A 27,908-nucleotide genomic window follows, 5' to 3' on the forward strand; every position below is an offset into this window, starting at 1 on the left:
ATCATAGATAAAAACAAATTTGATGACCTATGTTTTACTTTAGCATGTAAATGTCTAGATAAGTATTTTTAAGTATATATATATAGGTTAACTTTAGGTTGTCATATTTTGCATTCAAAAAAATGCATACTGTACTTATTCAATATAAACTTTAATTTATCTTCATCATAACACAGATGACGCCGTGATCTTCTTTGAGGTTGGACCTAATGATGAATTGTGGTCTATCAGATCTATTTTGTTTGGAATTTATTTATCTTTATTATAACACAGATGACGCCGTGATCTTCTTTGAGGTTGGACCTAATGATGAATTGTGGTCTATCAAATCTATTTTATTTGACCGTTTCGAGCACAAGTTAGAAATTCTCCTTCTGAGAGAATAAGCTATAAAGGAACGGTAACGTTTATTACAAATAACGTAGACAACTGGATTCAATAATGGTGCTAGAAATAACAACGACATCGTAATCGAATGGTAAAAATCATCCTGCGTCTTCACATTTGTCACTATGACGTCATACAGCAATCGAGCCTAAAACAGAAAAATAATCATCTAAACAAAATATTAGCAAATATACTATCTTACCTCCTATACATTTATAGGACTATGATTGGTTAAAAGCGTCCTCGTGAAAAACACTGTATATTTAATATTAGGTTAGTTGGGAGGCGGGGCTTATTTCATACACGGCTAGTAGTGGAGTTACATGTGTACGTACCTTTATATTCCATATAAGGTAATTAGGAGGCGGGGCTTATTTCATACACGGTTAGTAGTGGTGTTACGTCCCTTTAGAAAAACAAAACAGTACTGCGAAAGATCTTTAAGGTTTCGACAGACGAAGAAAGTGATGATAAAGTGAAATAAATTCATAAAACACTTTTAAATCTAACAAGTTATCATTGTTGGCATCTGTTTTGTAGAATCAACGGAAGAAGTTCTAAATCATGTTATTGCTAACTGTATTGAATACTTGCTCATTTTGGTAGGTTACTAGTCTTAATTTTACACGTTAAGATAGTCGGTAAGATAAATTCGTTACATAGTGTGCTAGTGACGTATTTTAATTACGGTATAAATGGGGTCAGAACATTCCATATGGAATTAACTGACCCAATATGTACCGTATTAGGTCACTAGCACACTATGTAACTAATATTATAATACTTATATCAATACGGCAAGTGTAGTGAAGTTGATTAGAACAAAAAAAAATTTACAGACAATGTAAGCTGTCATTTTCGTCAGGAAAAATAGTTTAACCAGATATTGACTAATTTGTAAAAAATTCAATTGTTCCAAGTCAGAAGCCTCTGGCCTTTGTTAGTCTTGAGGTTTTTTTTGTTTTTTTTTAGTTTATTATAGGTTTCTGAGTTTAGTGTAACGTCCATTTTTCATTGAACTTGTACACATTTCTATTTCCAGCCCAGCTAAAGCTGAAATTAACTGACCCAATATGTACCGTATTCGGTCACTAGCACATTATGTAACGAATATTATAATACTTATATCAATACGGCAAGTTTAGTGAAGTTCAAAAATCATGTGTTTTGGCAATCGTGAGTTCTGATTCATTTGCAATAAAAGCCTTACAGTTCAGAACAACAATGCTCGAGTTCTCTAAATTTCTGTTCAGAATTTCGTAGACGGTGGCTTTTCATGTTTTTTTTCTCTTTTTGTAAATGCTGTTGACTAATCGTTCTCACGGTTAATATCTAAGATTTAGGAGCTTATATAAATTGGAGCAAGCGTCGGTTTCTTCCCCCTTACTTTATTGAAATTTTATTTTCCTTTTTTTTTTGTACTCTTCTATGTTTTATTTACGTAGGTGTCCATACTTTGAGTCTACATATTACCTATTTATATGTGTTTAATAAAACGTGTCTTGCGCATGAAATCAATAGCAAAATTTTATATAACATTGTATAATAGAAATCGTGTGACTTATAACTCCAGATCAATTTACTTGATTCTCTTAATATCTAAATCTTTAACACATTATATTCATGTTCTGCGTTTACGTTTATGTATTATATGTAAGCGTACTTTAATCCAAACATACAGAATTTCCATTAATACTCAAATATGTTTATTTTGTCGGTATTGATACCCTAGATCAAAACTGTCATCGAATTTAATTTAATATAAGTGTTTTCCTAAAAAAAAAAAAAAAAAAAAAAACAGAAAATCAATCTCCCTCCTGCAAAGTTGACTTCAGGTAGATTTGGCAATATTGCTTTTAGGTCTGGTCTAAACGTAATTTGGAACTTAAGTTATGCATTCAAATAATTGTCTTTGACGTTCATTATGAAGATTTACTTAATCCAGAAAAACTTTTCGGACGCATCAAATGAATAAAAAAAAAATCCAGAGATGAAACACAATGGCATATACTTTGAATGCTATTAACTTTGCTTTTATACTTTGTATCTGGCCTTGATTGTATTTCATTTTTTAAAGATATATAATTGGTTATAATAATAGTTCATAGTTTTGACTTAAAATTACAGTTTGCATGTAGACAAAAATGCTCTCATTCCTTATATTCTTGACATTTTTCGAAGCGCAGTCTTTCAAATTGTATTGATACACGCTACATGTTAATGTACTTTCAATGAGATTCATATGTTCTACCCTCCCTTTGCTTGCTTATTAAACGTGTAACCTCAAACCAGAAATAATATTTCAAAGTTGTATGGTAATTTTCATAAAAATATAACATGAAGTTTCATTTTCATACTAAATATTCAGTCTGGTATATAGTATGAGTCAGTGCCCATTCCCTATCTTCCGGCTGTCTCGGACTTTTTCGGCTGATGATTTTTTTTTCGAAACTCTTCTAGACTGAACTTATTACTTACCAAAAACGGAACATAACAGATACAGAATACTGCAGATACAACCACTGTAACGTTGGCGAATGCAATCTTTGTTTCTGTAAGTGATCGCCCAGTAGAACTATCTGTATTTGTTGAATCGTTGTGTGAAATTGAATTTTTCTTTCTCATCTGTAAAAACATTGAAGAAAAAATGAAACATATCTGCAATTTATGGTGCTACAATCGATATACACAGCGTGACTATGTAATATTTTGCCGAACAACAAATAGAAGCCAAATTTGTTCTTAAGGATGTACACCTCTGAGGAGCCAAATATTACTTAAACTTATTTTTGGGTTTATAAGACTATAAACAAAATAAATGGTGAAGAAAAAATCATATGGTGGTGCACTTCTTTTTTGCTACGGCCCTTTGAAAATGCCCAATTTTGATGATTTTCCCATTTTTCATCGATTTTTATCTTTTTTTTTGCTTTTATCGTGAAAAAAAATCACAGTTCTACAATTAAACTTTTTATCATACTTTCTATAAAGATGAAGTGGACCGATCTAAATAAATTTTACTTAAAAAAAAGCAGTAGGTAGGTGTTAATATAAGAAAGTTTTATCATATTTTGACGCTTTTTTGTGTAAAATTTACCATGCTGTCAGTTTGGCATATTTGTGATTTTGCTCAATTTCAAGAACAAAATACATATTATTTCAACTTTTTTGTTATAAATGATTGAAAAAAATACATCTAAGAAATTTGAGAATACCAAAATGATATAGGATGCACATGATTATTGTAAAATCATTTTTGGTATCCCTAACCCATTTTCTCAAAATTTTGGCTTGATTGGTCGTAAAATTTGAAAACTGGATTACTCAAAAACCTTTCATTGTAAATACACAATTTTTTCACAAAGTTATGTTTGATTATAATATTTTCAAAATTTTTTGATATTTTCCACATGAATCACATATTTTGGAGATAATTCAAGAACGAGATTTCGACGAGACTGAACGAGACATTTGAGTCTGAATATTCTTTAGGTATCTTTTGTCATCTTTTGGTATGCTCTCTCATTTGTCAACGCCTACAGAAATAAGAGTAGTAACATAGTTTGTGAGAGAGACTAACATTCTGATGTAGGTTCATAACCAAATGCAACAACTTATTACGCGTTGTTACTTTTACTGGAATATTTATTTATGTTCACTTTATTCAAAAACGACGTTGGTCAAGAAAATAACATTGATGCATATGACCTATTTCTTATATTTAGTAGTATTCAATCACGAAGGTTGTTAATCCCATGTAAAGCTGTTAAAATACAAATCAATGTATTTCCAGTAAAAACAATACTTCCTTTTAAATACAAACCAAATGGGTAAGATGATGCGTTTGTGACAGGTGTATAAATATTATGGGGACTTAAACAACTAAAGTTGTACACGTTGTCTGGGCTTTAGTTCAGTCCGAAAATGTCACACTATTTATTGTATTAACTAAAAATAAATAAAGAATTAAACATTGGGTTTTTAAAAAAAAAAACTCTTGTTTCCGTATGAAAATAAAAAATCATATATTTTTTTTAATTTTTTTTATATTTAAATCGACAAGAACACAATTGTGTTATTGCATGAACAAATCATCCCCCATTCCCTTCTCCCCTTTTTGACACTACGATGCATGGCCATGCCTTACTTGAATTCGTGCACCTGACATATTTTTTTAGTATGAGTGTTCTAGTCATGATTGTTATGGTTAAATGCTTTAAAAATCTTAATTACACAGGAAGCGTATTGTTCATCCACAAAATCAATTAGCTTTAATGAGTATGCAAATAAAACAAATATAACACTTGTAAATGAACTCAAAATAAATAAGGAATTTAACATTTAATTATTTCTAATCCTATTCCTGCATGTAATTAAAAAAAGCCTTTTTTATGTTGGTTTTTTTTGGGGGGTTGCTTTTTTGTTGTTGTTGGGGTTTTTTTGGGGGGGAGAGGGTATTATTATTATTAAATGCGACAATGACACAAATAAGTATTACATGAATAAAAATTATGACACCCTTCACCTTCCCCTCTCCGCCATTAAGATGCATTGCAATGCCTTACTTAAACTCGTGCACATGACAGAATTTTCTTGTATGAGTGTTCGAGTTATGGTTGTTATCGTTAAATGCTATATAAATCTTAATTACACAGGAAATGTATGGTTCATCCGAAAATAAACCTAACAAAATCAATTAGCTTTGATGAACACGCAAATAAAAAAAATAGAACACTTGTAAATGAACTCAAAATAAATAAGGAATTTAACATTTATTTCATTTTAATCTTGTTCCTGCATGTAACTGAAAAGCCTGTTTTTGGGGTGTTTTTTTTTTTTTTTTTTTTTTTTTTTGGGGGGGGGGGGTATTATTATTACTAAATGCGACAATGACACAAATGATTTATCACATGAATAAAAATTATGACACCCTTTCCCTTCCCCCCTCTCCGCCACTAAGATGCATGGCAATGCCTTACTTAAACAAACTCGTGCACATGACAGAATTTTCTTGTATGAGTGTTCTAGTTATGGTTGTTATCGTTAAATGCTATAAAAATCTTAATTACACAGGAAATGTATTGTTCATCCGAAAATAAACCTAACAAAATCGATTAGCTTTAATGAACACGCAAATAAAAAATTATAACACTTGTAAAGGACTGATATTTGAAACTATTTGTTATATTATTTTGAACATCAAATTCTGTTTGCTTTTCCCACATTTGTCACATTTCCCAAGATAAAATCGCAAATAAATCACACTTCAGATCGTGTTGAAATAAATTCAATGCATTCTTTTTTCTTCCTTACACAAGCATTTGATAATTTACTAAGTCTATATAGAATATCGGATAAAAATAGATAAAGCGTAATGTAAAACCATCTATTCATAGAAATAAAAAATGTGTTAATTTATTCATAAAAGTGCATGTTTATTATTAAAGGTGCATGACTCGGACTTCTTTTGAATTGAATTTTAAATGTACGTATTGTTATGCGTTTACTTTTCAACCCCGCCGCATTTTTGCGCCTGTTCCAGTCTGGAGCCTCTGGTGTTTGTTAGTCTTGTATTATCTTAATTTTAGTTTCTTGTGTACCATTTGGAAATTAGTATGGCGTTCATTATCATTGAACTAGTATATATTTGTTTAGGGGCAAGCTGAAGGACGCCTCCGGGTGCGAGAATTTCTCGTTACATTGAAGACCTGTAGGTGACCTTCTGCTGTTGTTTTTTCTTATGTTCGGGTTGTTGTCTCTTTGATACATTCCCCATTTCCATTCTCAATTTTATCTTTTACATTTTAATAATGTTATTGAGGATTCTATTGTAAGCTAAAGGAGTAATACTGCTGCTGTTTTTCTCCTATCAGTTTTTGATCAATCATATAAGATCATAACAATTATTGGAAGTTACTTAACCTCTTTTCCCTGTAAACAAGTATAGTTATCAAATCACCTCAAGTTTCCGAAATATTTTAGAAAAAAAAACACTTAGACTGATGGCTATGAATTATTTCAAGTCTAATAGCAAAATAAACAAATCAGTACATTTTAATTTATTTTTCATCGTAAAATTAAAAAAAAAACGAGTTTATTTTGCTGTAGAATAGAGATAAACATATTTCATCTCAATCTTGACCTACGTTCACTGGCGGTTTTGATGTCGAAAAATGAGAATATCTGGTAGTATAAATAAGTTGGTCGTAACGCGGACAACCGTTTTTGTGTATTATTGTGTTCTCTCTAAAGGTATAGATATATTGCGATTATACTGGTTATACTGTTTGACGATAATACGTCATATTGGAAATAGAATAAAATATATTTGAAAACAAATATTTATTTGACCGAGTGGTCTTTTGAGTTGTTCACAGATCACATTACATCTGGTGTTGTCAAATTGAAATCTTAATTTTGAATTCCCCAGTAGATCTTGAAAAAAGTGACATAGTTGGACTGAATTCAAAACAAAATGTATTAAAAGCATATTGACTATATATATGTTCCAATAAAAATCAGTTCTAGAGTGTATTTTCATGTAAAGCTTTATGTGATCTAACGAACGAGATCATCAAAGTTATAATAAGGCAATCCAATTACATTTTGTAGTAGTCTTCAAAGCGATTTTCTTGATTAATGTTATAGAGTATCTTGTGCATCAATGTCTTTCAGATTTTATTTGTTTAAGTTGATAAAAAAAAACACATTAGTGGTTTTTCATGAAAATGATCATTTTGGATGAAAATATCCTGTTTCAATTAAACAAAAGTCTTTTTAGCGTTATCAGCAGTATAATAAATTTATATATCTTTAACATCATTTACAAGTCGAAGATATACAACGTATTCCTACGAGGTTTTCTTTCAGTATATTGAAGGCACCAACCATTTTTTTTAAATGTATACTATGTGATGGCGTGTGGTTTATTTGATCTAATACTTAAGTACATATTTTGATTTTTAAATTTTTGATTAATGTTATAGAGTATCTTGTGCATCAATGTCTTTCAGATTTTATTTGTTTAAGTTGATAAAAAAAACACATTAGTGGTTTTTCATGAAAATGATCATTTTGGATGAAAATATCCTGTTTCAATTAAAAAAATCCTTCGTTGTATATCTTCGACTTGTATCTATACTATGTGATGGCGTGTGGTTTATTTGATCTAATACTTAAGTACATATTTTGATTTTTAAATTTTTGAAAAAAAAATGTTTTAGAAAGAGAGTGAAAAGATATCTAAAACCATCTGTGGACAAGTAAAAATCCTTAGAATTGACATTTAATATAGGATTAAACTCTCTCGCGCGCTTACTCTCTCTGCGCTTACGCTTACTCTCTCTCTCGCGCTTACTCTCCTCGCGCTTACTCTCTCTCTCGCGCTTACTTTCTCCTTACTTTCTCTCTCGCGCTCACTCTCTCTCTCGCGCTTAATCTCTCTCTCGCACTTACTTTCTCTCTCGCGCTTACTGTTTTCTCTCTCTATCGCTTACTCTCTTCTCTCTCTCTTACTCTCTCTTCACTCTCTCTTCGCTCTCTCTCTCTTACTCTCTCTTCTCACTCTCGCGCCCTCTCTCGCACTTCTCTCTCTCGCGCTTACTCTCTCCTCTCCTTACTCTCTTCTCTCGCCCTTACTCTCTTCTCTCGCGCTTACTCTCTCCTCCGCTTACTCTCTCCTCTCCTTACTCTCTTCTCTCTCTCGCGCTTACTCTCTTCTCTCTCTCGCGCTTACTGTCTCCTTACTTTCTCTCTCGCGCGCACTCTCTCTCACACTTACTCGCTCTCTCGCACTTACTTTCTCTCTCGCTTACTCTCTCTCTCGCTTACTCTCTCTCTCGCTTTCTCTCTCGCTTTCTCTCTCGCTTACTCTCTCGCGCTTACTGTTTTCTCTCTCGCGCACTTACTGTCTACTCTCTCTCGCGCACTTACTGTCTACTACTCTCTCTCGCGCACTTACTGTCTACTCGTTGACTCTCTACTCTGTACTCTCTTCTCTCTCTTACTTTCTTCTCTCGCGCGCGCGCGCGCTCTCTCTCTCTCTCTCTCTCTCTCTCTCTCTCTCTCTCTCTCTCTCTCTCTCTCTCTCTCTCGCGCTCTTCACTCTCGCACGCTCTTCTCTCTCTCGCGCGCTTACTCTTCTCTCTCTCGCGCGCTTACTCTCTTCTCTCTCGCGCGCTTACTCTCTTCTCTCTCTCGCGCTTACTCTCGCAATTGTGTTATACTCTACCAGAAAATCGTCTGTATAACATAAGTTCAATATACTGCACGTTATACCTACGATTCCATACGGCCATAGCAGAAAATTGGTTCTACTCCTTCAGGACTTTACAGTCGCAATCCATCGGGAAAACACTACAATCTAACGTACGCCGTTTAATCTGGCAAGTATTGGTACTCTCCCCTTCAGTTTTACCTTCATTAGGTTGGAGTACAAATTATAATATAAAAATTTTAATAAACGTACTGTATCAAATAATTCATTACATAATTTGCGGTATTTTAACATCTTATATGTTGCAATTATATTCATAAAAAATAATCCGCTATGTTTTACTTTTCATTTTAATTTCAGTTGTCTATTGTTCTTCAGCTTTTCTATTTATTTAGCCTTTAATTAATTTTATTTGTGTATCCTTGAAAAATATTGAACGCGACGAAATCAAGGGTGCTAACTGTGTTATTCGTTTAATGTTAAACTTCATTGTAAATCAAAACAAATGATAATGAATAATATGTTTTTACCACATATGAATTTAGTTCACCTACAATCAGTGAAGTGTAAACATTGTTATACACTGTAATTGATATAAGAGTCAAACCTGCTTAATGTTATGTACAGTAGTTGTCGTTTGTTTATGTAATTTACACATGTTTCTCGTTTCTCGTTTTTTTAATATTGATTAGACCGTTGGTTTTCCAGTTTGAATGGTTTTACACTAGTCATCTTGGAGTCCTTTATAGCTTGTTGTTCGGTTTGAGCCAATGCTCCGTGTTCAGGAATAGCAGGGACGGATTTAGGCGGAGGCGTGGCGGGCGTGCCCCCACCCCCCACCCCCCCCCCCCCCCCCCCCCCACCCCACCCCCCCAGCCCACCCCCTAAAATTTGCAAGCCTAATGTCGTCGCATTCAATCAGTTTTAACATTCAAACAAGTATTCCTATATTAAACAGTAATTTAACAGAATTATTTAACGTGATTACTAATAAACTGACCTATTGTTTATTTAAATTCTATAAACATGTTACACTTCAAAGGAAGATGTCAAATGCGGTACTGCGTTTGATGAAAAATATCTTAGGCTGTCATCAGTTAGAATAAAACAGTTGTGACATTGTAGTTGCAGTTTTAATAAACAATTTATTTGATAATCGAAGTTCAAAAACATCCCCACATCACTTTCCCACGAAGAGGGCGGAAGTGCCCTTCCCGCAATTTGGGTTATTTTATAATGGCTCGACCAAGGAAGCAGTCTAAATAGATTCTTTCTTAAGGAAAGATAAAGATTATGGTTCAAGCGAGAGGTTAGTTTGTTAATTTGACTAATTATTTAATATCTCTGTGACAATATATGATTCTCACTTGCAACATATAAATTTTGCCGAAGCATGCATAAACGGTAAAGGTCAAAACCCGTAGGTACTACAGTATTACATGGGATCCCAAGAAATAAGCACAATTTTTTTAAGAGCTCATTTTGATTTTAGTGGTTAGAGGCCAATTTTTTTTACAGTATGTAAAAAGTCTAGCACGACCTCCGAAAATAGACCAAAAACCAAAACACGTATTATGAATTGACAAATAAATTGTACCAGTAATGATTTTCGTTTTTAAAATCTTATATTGGTCAGATGAGCTATCGTCATTTGCTTCGTCTCACTTTGCGTCTGTCGGTCTGCCTATCTAACTTTCCCATACCTTATAGTTCTATAAATACTGAAGAAGAAAAATTTGATAAATAGCGTAAACTAAATAAAATTGATCGCGTTTTGCGCGAGAGAAAAAATCTCTGACTTAGTCAAAAATCCATATCCTACCTCACCATTTACAGATGGTTGCTGTCTGATGTGTTATTTTACCGATTATGATTTTTTTACTGACAGTGGATTTGAAGTTAAATGTTTCCTCCCTAATGTGTCATTTTACCGATTATGGTATTTTTACTGACAGTGGATTTGAAGTTAAATGTTTCCTCCCTAATGTGTCATTTACCGATTATGATATTTTTACTGACAGTGAATTTGAAGTTAAATGTTTCCTCCCTAATGTGTCATTTTACCGATTATGATTTTTTTACTGACAGTGGATTTGAAGTTAAATGTTTCCTCCCTAATGTGTCATTTTACCGATTATGGTATTTTTACTGACAGTGGATTTGAAGTTAAATGTTTCCTCCCTAATGTGTCATTTTACCGATTATGATATTTTTACTGACAGTGGATTTGAAGTTAAATGTTTCCTCCCTTATGTGTCATTTTACCGATTATGATATTTTTACTGACAGTGGATTTGAAGTTAAATGTTTCCTCCCTAATGTGTCATTTTACCGATTATGATATTTTTACTGACAGTGGATTTGAAGTTAAATGTTTCCTCTCTAATGTGTAATTTTACCGATTATGATATGTTTACTGACAGTGGATTTGAAGTTAAATGTTTTCTCCCATATGTGTCATTTTACCGATCAAGATATGTTTACTGACAGTGGATCTCAAGTTAAATGTTGCCTCCCTAATGTGTCATTTTACCGATCATGATATTTTATGACAGCGGATTCGCAAAGTCTGATAAACGGGATGCTATAAAGGATTATCGTCTCCCGAGGCTACCTATAAGATTTAATAGCTTTATGGGAAAATATACTTGTGTCATCGGGATTTGATTAATTGATCAAACATGTGTGACACAGATGACGATTGAATGATCATACATTATCATATGTCAAAGCCGCAATCTCGTCATCTTGTCATTGGTATATGTTATTCCCTTATACATGTAATACGAATTGGCACCGCATGTTTGCCTATCATGAATCATACAAATTTTAAAGGATGGCACTCCATGACCCAGGGAACATTAACTATATGCTCTTCCAATACACGGGTTAGATCCACTATTTCCTACATAAGAAAACTGCCTATACCAAGTTATGAATATTACATGAAGTTGAATGGTTATTCCCTAATGTTTTATTTTACCGATCATGATATCTTTACTGACAGTGGATTTGCAAAGTCTGATCAAGCGGGTGCTAGAAAGGATAATAATAATAATAATAATAATAATAATAATAATAATAATAATAATAATAATAATAATAATAATAATAATAAGTTTTTTTGTTTGTTATCTTATTTTTTACACAACGGGTTTTCATTCAATTTAGTTTTATTTTTTTCAATTTTTGCTTACAGTAAGTGGGTCTTTGTCCTTCCTCTATTTTTATTTTGTTCACGCTGATGTCTGCTTTCATTCAACATTTCGATTTTGACAGCCTTTTGAGTATCATCTTATATTTCTAATCCTAATATACATATCCAAATTATCAATTCGAAACCGTGTAACCAGAAAAAAGAAATGAATTTGCCTAATGCTGTTGATAAATAATTTTAAGAAAACAAATTAAAAAAGTCAGTTTGCATCTGATAGGAGAGTTACAGACAGACAGTCAGACGAACTCAGCTGAGATAAAACTGAGTCATCAAACGATTTATTTTTATGCCCCACCTTCGATAGTAGAGGGGCATTATGTTTTCTGGTCTCTGCGTCCGTCTGTCTGTTCGTTCGTTCGTCCGTCCGTCTGTCTGTCTGTCTGTCTGTCTGTCTGTCTGTCTGTCTGTCTGTCTGTCTGTCTGTCTGTCTGTCTGTCTGTCTGTCTGTCTGTCTGTCTGTCTGTCCGTTCGTTCGTCCGTATGTCCCGCTTCAGGTTAAAGTTTTTGGTCAAGGTTGTTTTTGATGAAGTTGAAGTCCAATCAACTTGAAACTTAGTACACATGTTCCTTATGATATGATATTTCTAATTTTTAAACCAAATTAAACGTTTAACCCCAATTTCACGGTCCACTGAACATAGAAAATGAAAGTGCATGTTTCAGGTTAAAGTTTTTGGTCAAGGTAGTTTTTGATGAAGTTCCAAGTCCAATCAACTTGAAACTTAGTACACATGTTCCTTATGATATTATCTTTCTAATGTTAATGCCTTATTATATTTTTTATCCAATTTCATGTTTCATTGAACATGGAAAATGATAGTGTGAGTGGGGCATTCGTTTACTTTGGACGCATTCTTGTTTTTTTATTAACTTTAGTAAAAAATACCACTGTTATGGAAAAAAATATTAAAGAATGAATACCACAAGCCTGAGAGCCTGAGAAATTTAATAGCTGCAACAGTTGTTAATAAAATTTATTAACTCTTCCCCTTAAAAGCATAAACGGAAGCACTTATATATCATATTATAGATTTTTGTTTCGAATGGATAATTACAGCATCAAGTCACTCGTCTCTTATCCTAATCAAATTGGTTTATTGGTGTTGCATATTTTGCTTTCTTCTCATAGAAGAAGCGTGCTACCTGTTTTCATTCGTATCGAGTATCCATCGCAAAGACTAATCGTTTCGCGTCATGCAATAACTACATATCATTTGCATTTGAATTCTCTTTCTGAATAAAAGTATAATATTTTCATATTTAAGTAACGGAAAATTAACTTCAAAATTCGTTTCACCGCAGCATATATTTTCGGATATGTCGAAGCTTGAACACTTTTGTAAAAATCAATGAAATAAAAACTTTGACAATTCTGGATTATGTGAGAACTAAAATTATTTTCACAGAAATAAAGAAATGTACAATTATTTTATTCCCAGAGCACAAGCACTTGTCTCAGAAAAAAAACGTATATACCTAATTGTGTTATAATAAGGTATATAGGAATTTTTTTCTGAGACAAGTGCCTTTGTACCAGAGCCATTATACAACGATTTTCAAGCTTTGATACAACATTTTGGAAGCAAACTTTACAAACAACTGACATTGGCAATTTTATGATATGTCTTATTTCAGACGTTTTGATTGGTCTAACTGTATGTTATTTTGTAATACCAAAGATTTCCTCCCGCCGAAACCATTGGTGTCAAAATGTATTTTTAGCCAAAAAAGTCATATACAACAGTTTGGAAGCCCAGCGACGATAACCGGTCACACTTTTCTTTTTACTGAGTCGGCATTTTTCATTGACTCACTAAGAACTGTGAAGAATCTTCGTACCGAATTGGTCAGAAGGAACGCGCCCACTAACATGTTTAACCCCGCCATATTCTGCATGAGCCTGTTTCAAGTCAGTAACCTGTAATTCAGTGGTTGTGGTTTGTTGCTGTGCAACATATTCGTTTTTCGTTCAATATCTTGTACATTGAATAGGTCGTTTGTTTTTTTCGTTTCAATTGTTTCACGTTTGTCATTTGGCTCTTTATGCGGTATGGGCTTTGCTCACAGTTGAAGGCCATACGGTGACCTATAGTTGTTTTTATTTCTGTCTCATTTGGTCTGTTGCAAAAGAGTTGTCTCATATGTAGCACAAACATGATAACATACACTTTTACAATTTACAAATCAAAATTATTGAAAGTGCATGCTGGGTAATTTTATTTTTGTTATATCGCTGACGCAAGTGAAATACCTATTAAAGGAAAATGTATTTGATGATTAGAAAAATATATGATTTATTACAGCCATTTTCTCTGATAAATTTTCATTTGAAGACGACGATATGACAGCTTGTTTGAAGTATAACAAAACAAACTTCTAAAGTATTTATTGAAAAAATATCGCGGTGAAACAATATCATTTAAAATTTAACTTCAAAATAAACTTAAGGAATGGATATACCATCAAAGCATAAAAGAAATAACACAATAGGCAGAATATTCAATTGATTGATTGTTGGTTGGTTGCTTTGTGTATGATTACATTCAACCAGAAATTCTTAGTCAATGAATGTTATAGAACTGTGTCAAGAAAATATCTACCAATTCAAGTCCTCTTTTCCTCTAACTCTGAATTTGTATCTGCATGTGCAACACGACAGATGCCACATGTGTAGCAGGATTATCATCTGCATACAATTCTTGTATCTCCTCCGGATTTTTATTTTGTTTTTGTTTTGCGTTATTTATTTTGTTTTTTTTATTGGTTGTGTTGTGTTGTTTTTGTTGTGTTGTTTTTGATGTGTTGGTTTGGGTTTTTTTTTTTGGCTTTTGTGTGTGTAGGTTTTTTTTGTTTTTTTTAGGGGGGGGTCTTAGTTTTATGTTTTGTAGCCTGTTGTTTGATGGTTTTTTTAACCATGTTGTCAGTTTGTCTTAGATTAGTGAGTTTGAATATCTCGTTGATATCCTCCAAAAGTGTGCTCAATTATAGTACATAATCCCTTAGAGTAAATAAAATTACAAGAACTAGCTATATTGAATGTTTATATTCAATTAACCCACAAAGATTATTTCACCGAGAATTAAAAAAGAAATACAATCAATACGTTTTTGCGAATTGTTTTAGAACTTAGAAACGAGATCAGGATGTTTGAATAATCCACTTCAAAGCCTTAATTACATACTGATGATTCTAAAGCACGCAATTCTATAGCACAGAAGCTTATTTTGAACCATTTAATTGCAAAAAGGTTCTATAAGCTATGATTGCTTAAAAGGATTTAAAACTATTAACACATTTAAAATGTCATATTGAAACATTACCTTTTAAACAACTTTAACCATTCATGGATAAAGCATTCGTGTCGTAGTATCAATAATTTATTTAATCAAATGTTTCAGTGTTTGATCATCAAACAAAATAGAAAAAATACCAAATTAAAAAAGAGGTCAAGATAGTACATGGGGTCATTTCTTCATTGTGTAGTAACACTTAATTATTTATAGACATTTTCAATCTTAATAATTCAATATTCATTTTGCCCATTATTCTTTATCCTATATATTTTGGCAGCTTATTTTTCTCTATTCTATATATAGTTTACCACCTTTTTAACTATATTTATCTATTTTTTATTATTCTCCCTATTTATTTTATTCTGTATCCACCTCCCTTTATAGTGTTCGAACCTTTTTTCCATTATTTCCTACAATTTAAAACCCATCCAGACTCGTATACATGAAATGAATTTTGACGTTATATGTCTATAAATAACTTAACAAAATTGTCATGAAAATAGCCTTTAATAGGGTTGATCAGTAACTTTCCGTTTCAATGAATGCTCTTTTAATCTTGATTTATTTTAGTTTATTACAACTTATAAACCTCTCCATTCAAAACTTTGATTTCTACACATTTCGCGTTTTCCGATATTAAATATATCATTTATTTAGTTCAATGCAACTGATGTATAAATAATCGAAATGACCCAAGGCAATTAACAATATTAATGATTACAATGTAACAATTGTAGCCATTTATCAGTTCAATTAATAGATCATTCAAGTCATACAAGGAAAGCCACTAACGAGTTTCAATTGAAGTAGATAGTTATTTCTGATGCTTGACAAAGTTTACATTTCCTTATCTGATAATAGCCATCACGGAATACCTGCACTAATTGTTATAATGAATTTAATTTAACTTTTTAGTGATAAACAGGCACTAAAATAGATTGGAACATGTAGTAAAGTCATGTTTATGTTGAAGTGCGTCCCAAAGGAATCAAACCTAACATCATGGACAAAAAACGGGTTGTTCAAATATCAAGCATGAAAAACTTGATAAAAAGATACGTTAATTTTGTTTGCTATAATCATCCAGTGGCAAATATATCATGCATATTTAGTTCTATAAACAATTTACAATGAATTCAATTACAGATCGGTTTAACAAAGGTCGTCGGTATTCTGGTGCGTGAAAGTGATATTACTACAAAAAAGGACAGACATTTTGTCATAAAAATTGCAATCTACACCTCAAGGAGTTGTTATAAGTGTTCCGATTGGCAATCCCACTACACAGGATATTAGATTCAACTTCCAAATTTTCAACCGAAGCTAGTTGCGATTTATGCGTACACCATGTCCCGTCAAAGAGATGCCTCTCTAGAGTATGCTTTTTTGGGGGAGGGGGGTAATACCAGATTACAGAAGTTAAAGTGACCCTATTTCTGTCCCATGGTCAAACCTGATTTAGTATTATATAGAAATAAAGGATAGTACGGATAGTATTAAGACTGAAGTAGATTGAATTTCGAATTACAAGATGAATATAAATTACTCTTACTATACACATGTACAATAAGAATTGTCATCTAAATATATCGTTTGAAACAAAGGTTTTGAATCATGAGGATGTGGATATGATTTACCAAAAACAGAGTAATGTGGAAAAAGTAGAATAATACAGCGCAAAAATAAAAATAGAGTAATATCAAAATTCAAATAGAGAATAATGGACGTTTAGCTCCTTCCCCCTTTTTCCTGCTCCAGACTTTCTGAATTAAACAGATGTGATTCTCTAAATACAATTTCCCAATGGTTTTATCCCAAGATTTTAATGTAGATTAAATGTAATTTTACTGTTTATACAACCTCATATCCTGTTAATTTAGGATTGTCATTCGAAAAGATCAGAATGGTCAGATAAAAAGTCAATTTGTAAACTGCTTGAAAGAAAGAACAGAGAACTGTAAATTCCAATATTAATCAGATCTATTGTAATGCGTGTTTGTTTAAAGCACTGTGACAGATAAATTTTAGATAATATTACCGGTGCTAACAAATGTTGAATTTTAAATAAAATTATGTACCATAACAAAAAACTCAGATTATTACTTATGATAGATTGACGTTGTTGGTGTTTTTTATATATAAAACAAACACCGATACATATGAAGCCAATAATACGTTAACGGGAAAAAAGCACTGTGTATTCTAGACTTAACAACAACTGAAATGGCTATACATGAAATCAATAAATAAAAAAAATAAAAACAATTTTTAGAAGAAAACAATTAGTTCTTTCAGAGCAAATATATACGTTTTGACGAAAATAAGTATCAAGAGGAGCAATAGTAAAGTATTCAACGAAGAAAAACTTAAAAAATATTTTTCTAAAGAAAATTAACCATTAGACAAATAACATACTATACTGGTCAACAAAAGAAACGATACAAGACTTTTTTTCAAATTAAAGATAAAGTTTTCCATTCAATGGACCAATATTGAAGGTAGTAATACTTAATCATTATGGAAATAAAATTCCGTTAATTTTTTTTAATTTTTTTCCTTTTGTGACGTTTTTTTTTCGCGATTTTTTGTTTTTTACAAAATTTACATAAAACGACAATTTAAAAAAAAGAAGTTCCAAATAATGATGCCAACCTCTCATTTAAAGGTAAAGACAGTGTTTGCCATCAAGTTGTTTTTAAAAATCATACAGCTTCTTCGTTTATTTGTTAAGCAAAGTTTGTCCCCACGAGAAATCGTTAAAATGTATACATTATCAACTGATTTACCATAGACAGTATGTGTAAAGTGATATTCAAAAAGCGGTAACAATCTTAAAACTTATTTAACAGGTTCCGAATTAACTGTGTGTTGTTTTCATATCTAAAGCATTGATTTGAGACGAAAATAAAAAAAAAAAATTTTGCATTTTATGAGATTTCAAAAAACACTTTTTTTCCCCAAAATTTGAAAAAACAATATTTCAACCCATTACTTACAACATGAACATTACTTGATAAGCATATTGAATATTTTTAAACAAATTTGAAATTTTATTTAGAACTTAGAAAATTATGTGTCGATTTTTTATTCAACTTTCCGCAAAACTTATTTGCACTCTACGATCGTTTACACTAAATTTAGATGCTTTCCGACAAGTTTTGATTTTCATTATCACATGTGAATACATTGCAAATGAAAGCTTTTTAAAATAGTGTATCTTATTTTTTTTTATATTTAATACTTTTTGATAAATTTTATTTCAAAGTCGTGTATCGTTTCTTTTGTTGACTAGTATATATATAACTAATTTTAGAACTTAATATTGAGCATCAAGAACCCCCCAATTTTTTTTTAACAATTTATTTGTTTATGTGCTGTTATATCAAGATATATAGGTAAACAAAAATATTAGAAGACAAGTGCCTGTGTCCACGTTCCTGCTCAGCCTGTGTAACTGGTTAGGCCAAAATAAAATAATACATTTGTTTCCGCTAACCCTGTCTACCCAAAATTTTAACGCATTCCGTTACACTTGCTATACCATTTCGAAACAAGCACTTTTAAGTCATACTGATTCTCTAGAAGTTACCAACTAAACAATGTTTGTAGAATTAAATTATAGTACCTACTTTATTTTTAGCACGTAAGCGGAAACACGTATTTTTATTTATTTATTTTTTATTTATTTTTTTGGCCTGGATGTAAAAATTTGGCTTTCACTGTAAAATTACCACTTTAAAGGCTAAACTGAGAATACAATTTTACGTAAAAAAGTTGACCATTGAAAACTTTGCTGTCAAATGCAGCGACATTCCAACGGTACTGGCATATGGAAAGTACACATGTAGTTAAGAAACTCCAGAGTATGCGTTTCATATCAAGGTTTAATTTCTATAGAAATATTGCATAGAAGGAAGTTGATGAAGGAAAAGTTGTGATGTACACGTTGCAATCGTTAATTTTAAATTTAATGATGTTTTTGGTCGTTACGAAGTAGGTATTTTTGCTGAGTAATCATGACAATAAACTGATTAAACTAGAAAGCTTCCTGATACAGTTTACCCGTGTTTGTATATTGTTTTATTGCAGGAAAATACATCATTGTTATGATTTTAATCTCGAAGAAATGTTTCATTATTTTGTTATATTTGTTTAATAGATTTGATTTAACTCCTTCTCATAGAAAAACGTGACAACGTGTCGTGTGTAATGACAATTAAACTTGGAAGTATTTTAACACACTTTTTTTATGCTTTTCTCTTTTATTTTTTAAGTAGAAACGTGCGTTCAAAGTGCTGCATGCGCATATTCTTATTTTCAGCATGCAAAAGTATGACTTTTTGTGTAATTTTTAAGAGACAATGTGATACCTTGTGCGTTGAAATTCATTATTCAGTTGATTGCAATGCAAATTAATTTAAAGCTGTTGCTGGATTAAGCCTTATGGAGATTTCCGTCATTGAATGTTGTTTAATACAACTTTTTTAGAATTCAATATAAAAAAAATATAATTCAAAATTATAAAAATGTTAAAAACGCACAAATCACAATTTTTATTACGAATCGCTTTTGTATATACCTGCGTTTCCTGTTATTAATACGGCGCAAAACGGTAATAAAGATCTACGTGAATTCGTAAAAAATGATAATCTGCAAATGCAGCACAAATGCAATGCGATAATAATATTACTCTCAACATTCTGTTCAAACTCGTTCATTGTTTAAATCTGAAATTCGGATCATTATAAATGATGTATTTAATATATATTTACTATTTTTCCTACCATATTGTTGTCTACGAGAGCAGGATTCTAAATCGGAGAATTATTATGTTCCATGACATGCAGAATGCATAAATAGATAGAAGATGGAAGTAAGAAGGCAGAAAGTACCATTAAAACGACAACTACCAACTTCTTACATGACTAGAAAACGTTAACCAGTAACTAAATTATAGATATAGACGGGCAGGAAGCTTTATCATTGACAAGTTAAAGTTATCAAATACTATCAAAAAATAATAAAATGGTATAAGACTTTTAAAAATGGCTTATAGATATACATGTAAAAGATTTATAAAAGAAAAATGGGGGTCCATGGGCAAGGTTTTTAAGGCATTCAAATGGATAAAACATATAAAACCAGAGGATTTCGAAAATCCGACAAAAAGCACTATACCGGAATTATGAAAATATTTTAACAGTACATTATGCTTGTGTTAGTATTTGAAAAATATTTGGTACAAATTGTGTTAAAAATAGTAAATTCCAACATCTTTTTTCAAATACTATTGTTCCAAATTTTTCCTATGCCATCTGCCTATTAAACAACGTAGTTGGGTTATTAAAAAGGGAAGTGGTATGATTGCCAATGAGACCACTCTCAAAAAGACAGAAATTAACAACTATGGGTCACCGTACAAATGATATTTATAGATTATCGTTGATCATCTCAACGAGATTGATTTTCTCGCTTGAGCTGGTACAGCGAAAGTGAGAAGAGCAATCGAGTTGAGATGACCAATGATAATCTGTTTATCGCTATTTACCTGTGACGACGTTATCAATTTCATGTCAATTTCATTGGCAACGCCACGTGGCCTCCTTAGTTTCTAGGGCTAAATTTTCCATCTCAAGCGAGAAGCATGATATGAAAATTATCACAAAAAAAGATCAAAGGAAAAATGCACAAAATAGCGATAATAGTGATATGAAAATTATCACAAAAAAAGATCAAAGGAAAAATGCACAAAATAGCGATAATAGTCATTATCGCTATTTTGTGCATTTTTCCTTTGATCTTTTTTTGTGATAATTTTCATATCATGCTACTCGCTTGAGATGGGAAAATTATCGCTAGAAACTAAGGACGCCACGTGCGTTGTTAACGAAATTGACATTGAAATTGACAACGTCGTCATAGGTAAAATAGCGATAAACAGATTATCATTGGTCATCTCAACTCGATTGCTTTTCTCACTTTCGCTGTTCCAGCTCAAGCGAGAAAATCATTCTTGTTGAGATAATCAACGATAATCTATAATTAATATCTATCCACACTGAAGTACTAAGTTAAAAGTGTCAGTCAAAATATTTCGAAAGGTTTGCCAGATATTGGCACAGCTACGGTAATCTATTGCTGAGGGATCATGCATGTCATTCAGTAGCACTGACTCTTAGGTCGAAACCTACACCTATTTAAAATAAATAACAATGTTATTCAATCTAATTAATATATAGACCTCTGATTTCGTTATTCTCATAAGATCTTTATATATTTATATATATATATATATATATACGAGCAAGCGAGTTAAAATTGGAACAGAATTTTAATCAGATTGTACGAAGTCAAAAGAGGTCAGAAGATCACAAGAGGATTGATTGATTGGTTTGTAATCACTTTGTCCCGCCTCATCACAAAAAGGCTACATATTAGCGATATACCAAGTTGACAATTAATCTATATGACTGAGAATTAATAATCATACAGATCTAATGGGATCCCATAAAAAACAAACGTGTTTATGACAGATTGCTTTATACTCGCAAGAATAATAATACGTATATCAAGATAGAATATCATCATGTAGTATTAATGTACTGATTTGTCCTGTTTATTATTTATGATTATTAGAAAAACTGTCATTTCCCAGTATACTTGTGATTCGAGCGCAAGTAATTTGATAAATATTAGCTAGTAAAATCACAAAAATTGTAGAAAGAAATTCGAACCAAGGAAAAGTTTATATATCATTGCATACCACTAATGCTGCAATGTATGATTTAAACCTCGAATATCAGTTAACAAATATATCGTAGAGATGGTTTTTTAATGCTTGTTATATTTCTTTAATTACTTTTGCAATTTAACCCTTTCTAGACCTATTATACAAAAACATTAAATTCACGTGTGGTTGCCGATGATCTCAGAAGATGATTTGATGAGTTTAAGGGTGACACGCCTTATCAGTCCACTAGATCACAGGCGCTTGGGTATATAATACAGAAAAAAAAATAAAAAAATGTGTTGTTGATTAAAATATTCATTTTAAAATTTGGTATTTTCTATAAGTCGTTTAGATCACTAAAACCTAGGTGAGACATGCACAGAAGTGATCGATACGTATTATGTATATAGAAAATTGAATATTTTAATCAACAAACAAAATAAACCCAAAAAAATCTGTATCATATACCCAAGCGCCTGAGTGACCAATAGTACGACCATAACAGCCATCCGAATCATCACTGTGCAATACTAACATTATGTAAATATATCCCTTTTTCCATCATATATCTCGTAAAATTATAAGTGCATTTCATAACTGCTTACCCTTCCGGAGCACATGAGATCACCCCAAGTTTTTGGTGGGGCTCGTGTTGCTTAGTATTTAGTTCTCTATGTTGTGTCTCCTGTATTTTTATTTTTAGCCATGGCGTTGTCAGTTTATTTTCTATCTATGAGTTTGACTCTTCCTATGGTATCTTTCGTCCCTCTTTCATAAGTATGTCATAGCCAAATGTTAATCAACTGAAACGTAACCTAAAGGTCATTACCATACGTTATATGTTTTTTAATCCACTCACTAAGTCCATTTCAATATGATCAAAAAGACAGGTGCACATAGTGTTAGATGTAACCGTTTTGAAATAGATAAAAAGTTAACACGAAACACTTGTAATATAATATGCTTAGCGACATTAGTCTAATCTTTCGCAATTATCTGATAAACTCATGAGAAATTTCCACGTGGAAAACTTAAAGTACTAACTATAAGTTATATAACTTAGCAAGTGCACATTTTTTGGTTTCAAAAATAAAAAACAATAGGATTTCAAAAATGGCTGTAATGCATATATTTAAAGAAAGGTAAGGGCTAGCAAGTAAAATATATTTGATACAACATGGATAAAACAAGAGGATTACGAATATCTGATAAAAATTCAAAAACCAAGATTAAGGAACATACTTAAGAACATTTCATGTTTTCTATGGATAGACGACATACTATTCGTATTTTTGGTCTAAAATGCTCTGCAACTTTGTATATAGATATAAAGAGATGTGGTATGAGTGCCAATGAGACAACTCTCCATCCAAGTCACAATTTTTTTTTAAATAAACCATCATATATATAGGTCAAAGTATGGTCTTCAACACGGAGCCTTGGCTCACATCGAACAGCAAGCTATAAAGCGGCCCACAAATTACTACTGTAAACCCATTCAAACGGGAAGACCACCGGTATAATCTTTATAAAAAAACGAGAAACGAGAAACACTTATGAACCACACCAACAAATGACAACAACTGAATATCAAATTCCTGACTTAGGACAGTGCAAATAATTGTAGCGGGTTTAAACGTTTTAATGTACCAAACCTTCACCCTTGCCTGAAACAATAGTGAACATTATAATGACACACTTTAAAATATCAATTGAAATGGCTTAACTCAATCAAAAAACATAATATTTAGACTTTATTTGGCCTATTATACATTTGAATCGAGCGTCACTGACGAGACACATGTACCCGAAACACGCATTTGGTGTACACAATTATAAGCTTCTTTTCTTTTATGTTTTTTTTTAATTTCTTACACGTGGAATATAAGTGATAGCTTTAAAGACTGATTTTATTGTTTGCTGTCTGCCTGGCCCTAACGTATATAAGACTTGGCAATAAGGTTGGAGAGAACTTTTTTATTCATTGACCTTGAGAAAATATTTTATATTTTATTGACCTTGAGGAGAACTTTTCTATTTCTTTGATAATGAAGTGAACTTTTCTTTGTTATTGAACATGACGAGAACTCCAAACTGTTCAAAGTTCTTATTGGAATTGATTAAATTCTGGGTTTTTTTTTTCAAGTGCAAAATCACTTTGGTAGCAACAAGGACTTATATACGTCCCTGGTAGCAAGAACAATATATTTCAGATTTCAAAATACCACTCATAATCGTCAACCTGGTATTTGAAAGCGGATGTAGTCAAATGGTTGCTTGAAACGACGCGAAGTAACATGTTAGTGCAGCCCAAAACAGCTCTAAATTAAATGTTTAAGCGATCGGAGAATCGTTCAAAAATTATTTATTCACGGAAATTAAGATTGTTAATATTATACTTCTGCTACTCTAAGAATGAGTCTCTTCAGTGGATGTTGCTTCCATAAACGTCATTAAGTGTTACCCAATATACACAGAAGTAATTATATGCACTCGAAACTCCAAATCCAACATGTTTAATTAAGATTGGTTGGTTATCATAATGAGCTTTGTACGATAATATTTCAACATTTTTTTCACTAATTTAAACTCTAGGCAACCTGTCAACAAATCTTAATTATTTTATTTTTAAAATATGAGATCTTGTCATTACTGTGAATAAACCCAAATTATCTGTATTCAAGTAAACGTTTACCAGTTCTTACATGTCTTATATGACCGCTTCCGTACAATGTTTCATTTAGTATTATCCGAGACTGTGATTAAAGGCATGACTTTACACAGTATTAATAAATTATTTAGGAGTCAAATACTCTAAAGAAATCGGTTAATGACCGGAATGACTATTTGTGAGAATTGGATGTTGAAAATAAAGTATCCGCAAAACAAACATTGCATGCATCATTAGCCAAGAAACTAATAGACATAAAATGACAAGAATACGTTTACTTAGTTTTATTTGGCAAAATCAACTTCCATTGGATAAACTGGGATTAAAGAACATTATTTCACAAAAACTGAATGATCAATTCATCCAACATTGGTTTTCACAAATGAATAACTCTTCAAGAGGTGCATTTTATTCATTTTATAAAGAGGAATTTCGTTTGGAAACCTATTTGATAAAGTTGAAGCTGTGTGACAGGATTTATATGGCAAAACTCAGATGTTCAAATTTAAAAATTCCTGTAGAAACGGGAAGATGGTCCGGAATTCCAAAAATTGCACGAATTTGTCATCTTTGTGGAAATGGAATAGGGGATGAATTTCATTATCTTTTTAAATGTCAAAAACAGGAAATAAAACTGCTTAGAAATAAATATATTCCACAATATTATACTGCAAATCCAACGGAGTACAAATTGAAACAGCTTTTAACATTTTGTCATGTAGAACTTTACAAAAACTTAGCAATATTTTTAAAAATTCTTACACGATACTTGTGATTTATGTTGGTTTTTAGTTGAAAGTTATGGTAGTTTGTAAATTGACATTTGCTATATTCTCTCATGTATGTAGCATTATTATGTTTAGTGTGAATGTATTGAGTATAAACATGTGTATACGTGTATATATGATGTCCTCTTGTACACCTATGTGTCTGAGGTTTATTAATAAAGTATTGTCTATTGACAACTTAATAATTACATTAGATGTATGTTTCATTATAATACTTGATTCTGATTGGCTAACTGCACAGTACGTGTTATTCCTTAGGCAATTGCATTACTCAATAAAACTTTTCATTCATGATAACACGTGGTCCCACAATAAAGTGCACAAATGAATTAAATAAAACAATTATAAAATTCGTGTTTTCATGATAATAGCTAAAATAAATGTAACTATAAGTATTGAATTCTTCTTTTTGTAGCTTCATAGGGTTGTAAAAGCGTTGACCGTGCGTACATTCTTAGAATAAGGCGCTTCCGCGTTTCATACAAAATGTACTTCGGTCAACGCTTTACCCCCCCCCCCCCCCCCCAATGAACTTACAAAAAGAAGCATTCAATTCTTAAAATAAAGTATAAAGTCAGGCATAAGCACTCAACTAAATGCTTCTTACTTCATACTTAATGTATATGTACGATAAAAGTATTATAAGGTAGTACCCGGCCACGTCCACTTTTATTTTTTGTCTATCATTAAGCCTTTTTCAAATGATTTTTATAGTTCGTTCTTATGTTGTACTGTTATACCACTGTCCCAGGTTAGGGGAGGATTGGGATCCCGCTTACATGTTTAACCCCGCCACATTATTTATGTATGTGCCTGTCCCAAGTCAGAAGCCTGTAATTCAGTGTTTGTCGTTTGTTTATGTGTAACATATTTGTTTTTCGTTCATTTTTTTTACAGAAATAAGGCCGTTAGTTTTCTCGTTTGAATTGTTTCACATTGTCCTATCGGGGCCTTTTATAGCTGCCTATGCGGTATGGGCTTTGTTCATTGTTGAAGGCCGTACGATGACCTATAGTTGTTCATGTTTGTGTCATGTTGGTCTTTTGTGGATAGTTGTCTCATTGGCAATCCAACCACGTCTTCTTTTTTATATTTGTTAGTTTAATTCAAAAATCCAATATTATGATAAATCTTTCAACAAGCATCTCTCAGATGTGTTGATGTCTTTTAAACTGTTATATCAGTTTTTATCTTTAAAAATGGCTTTGCACTGTAATACCACTGTACTAGGTTAGGGGAAGGTTGGAATCCCGCTAGCATGTTTAACCCCGCCTCATTCTCTATGTATGTGCATGTCCCAATTAAGTCAGGAGCCTGTAATTCAGTGGTTGTCGTTTGTTCATGTGTTACATATTTATTTTTTGAACATAAACAAGGCCGTTAGTTTTCTCGCTTGAAATGTTTTACATTGTCATTTCGGGACCTTTTATAGCAGACTATGCGGTATGGTCTTGTTCATTGTTGAAGGCTGTAGTTGACCTATAGTTGTTAATTTCTGTGTCTTTTTGGACTCTTGTGGAGAGTTGTCTCATTGTCAATCATACTTTCTTTTTACGTTTACTATAGTACTTCAATTATTTTTTATAATGCGACTATGAAAACTGTCAATGTAGCATTTTTAGATTAAAACTATACATGAAAGTTACAGCTTTGCACAACCAAATATGTTTTAAAAGATCTTTTATAAATACAAAGATGTTACTTTTTGATTTGGTAAAATATTTCATACTATCATGAGCGTCTGGAAGGGGTTTACAGAAAATAGTGGTCTTAAAAATTAAAAAAGTTAAGAAAGACTGGTCCAATCCAAACTCGACGGTATATGATAATCCATTCAATAATCCTTTAAACTAATGTAGCTTTGTAAAGAATGAATAAATTTTATTCTATAGGTGAAACATCCACTTTGACGCTGTGCTTTTTTTGTATTTGGGAGGTCAAAAATGCTGAAAAGCACAGTGCGTTGACTGTCATAAAGATAATAGATTATTGGTGTTGTGCACTGTGGTGCACGTGGTGTTTACAGATAAGAGGATAAATGAGAGCAAAACTATACAGAATAGAGAATAATGGGCATACAATTAATTCAGTTGAAGTTTTTCCTACCTCTTTTGTTATTTTTGTGGAACCCGAAGTTCAAACTAATTCTGACACAATTGATCTTAGATAGTTTTGTCTTGAAACAGTAACGTCGATTTGTATGACCATATGTGTTTTGTTTATGACTGTGTTTTATTTCACTTCTGTGCGTCCTGATTGGGTTTTAGGTCTTTAAGGTTTACTGAAGTTTAAAGAAAACGCAAAACAAAGAGAGAAAAAAACATGACCTTACCTCATATACAATGGAAATATTAAAATACATAGTGGCCATAGATGCGAGTAATCCTTCCATACTGAGAATTCCAAGAAGAGCACGGTGACTGGCGCCATCTGAACCTGGCGAAAAGTCGTATGCACATATAAAATTGTCTTCGTAATATTTGTACGGTGCAGCAGCAGCACCAAAAAAAGGGAACATCAATTGTAGTAGCGTTAGCGCTAACGTTGCATAAATTGCAGTCTGAACTTTGAATGTTGTAATATGAGATCTGTAGTATAACGGTTTTA

The 27,908-nt window shown here is 32.0% G+C and overlaps 1 protein-coding gene across 1 annotated transcript; it reads right to left on the reverse strand.

The window, feature by feature from the left end:
• Positions 1 to 101: 101 nt before the first annotated feature.
• On the reverse strand, positions 102 to 27,878 carry LOC134684045 (uncharacterized). Its single transcript, XM_063543336.1, has 3 exons — positions 27,634 to 27,878; positions 2,866 to 3,012; positions 102 to 535 (listed from the first exon to the last, which is right to left on the reverse strand). The coding sequence occupies exons 1-3, from the start codon at positions 27,817 to 27,819 to the stop codon at positions 263 to 265; spliced, it is 606 nt and encodes a 201-aa protein (XP_063399406.1). The 5' UTR covers positions 27,820 to 27,878; the 3' UTR covers positions 102 to 262.
• Positions 27,879 to 27,908: the final 30 nt, after the last annotated feature.

The sequence above is a fragment of the Mytilus trossulus genome, chromosome 9 (genome assembly GCF_036588685.1).
Source record: "Mytilus trossulus isolate FHL-02 chromosome 9, PNRI_Mtr1.1.1.hap1, whole genome shotgun sequence".
NCBI lineage: Eukaryota > Metazoa > Mollusca > Bivalvia > Mytilida > Mytilidae > Mytilus > Mytilus trossulus.

What these genes read in the sequence shown, in the direction of transcription:
- LOC134684045 (XM_063543336.1), bottom strand. Translation starts at nt 27,819, where the DNA reads ATGTTCCCTTTTTTTGGTGCTGCTGCTGCACCGTACAAATATTACGAA. An exon ending in ATATTTCCATTGTATATGAG is followed by an intron (nt 3,013 to 27,633) that starts GTAAGGTCATGT and finishes ATGTTTTTACAG; the next exon opens with ATGAGAAAGAAAAATTCAAT. An exon ending in TCTGTTATGTTCCGTTTTTG is followed by an intron (nt 536 to 2,865) that starts GTAAGTAATAAG and finishes TTTCTGTTTTAG; the next exon opens with GCTCGATTGCTGTATGACGT.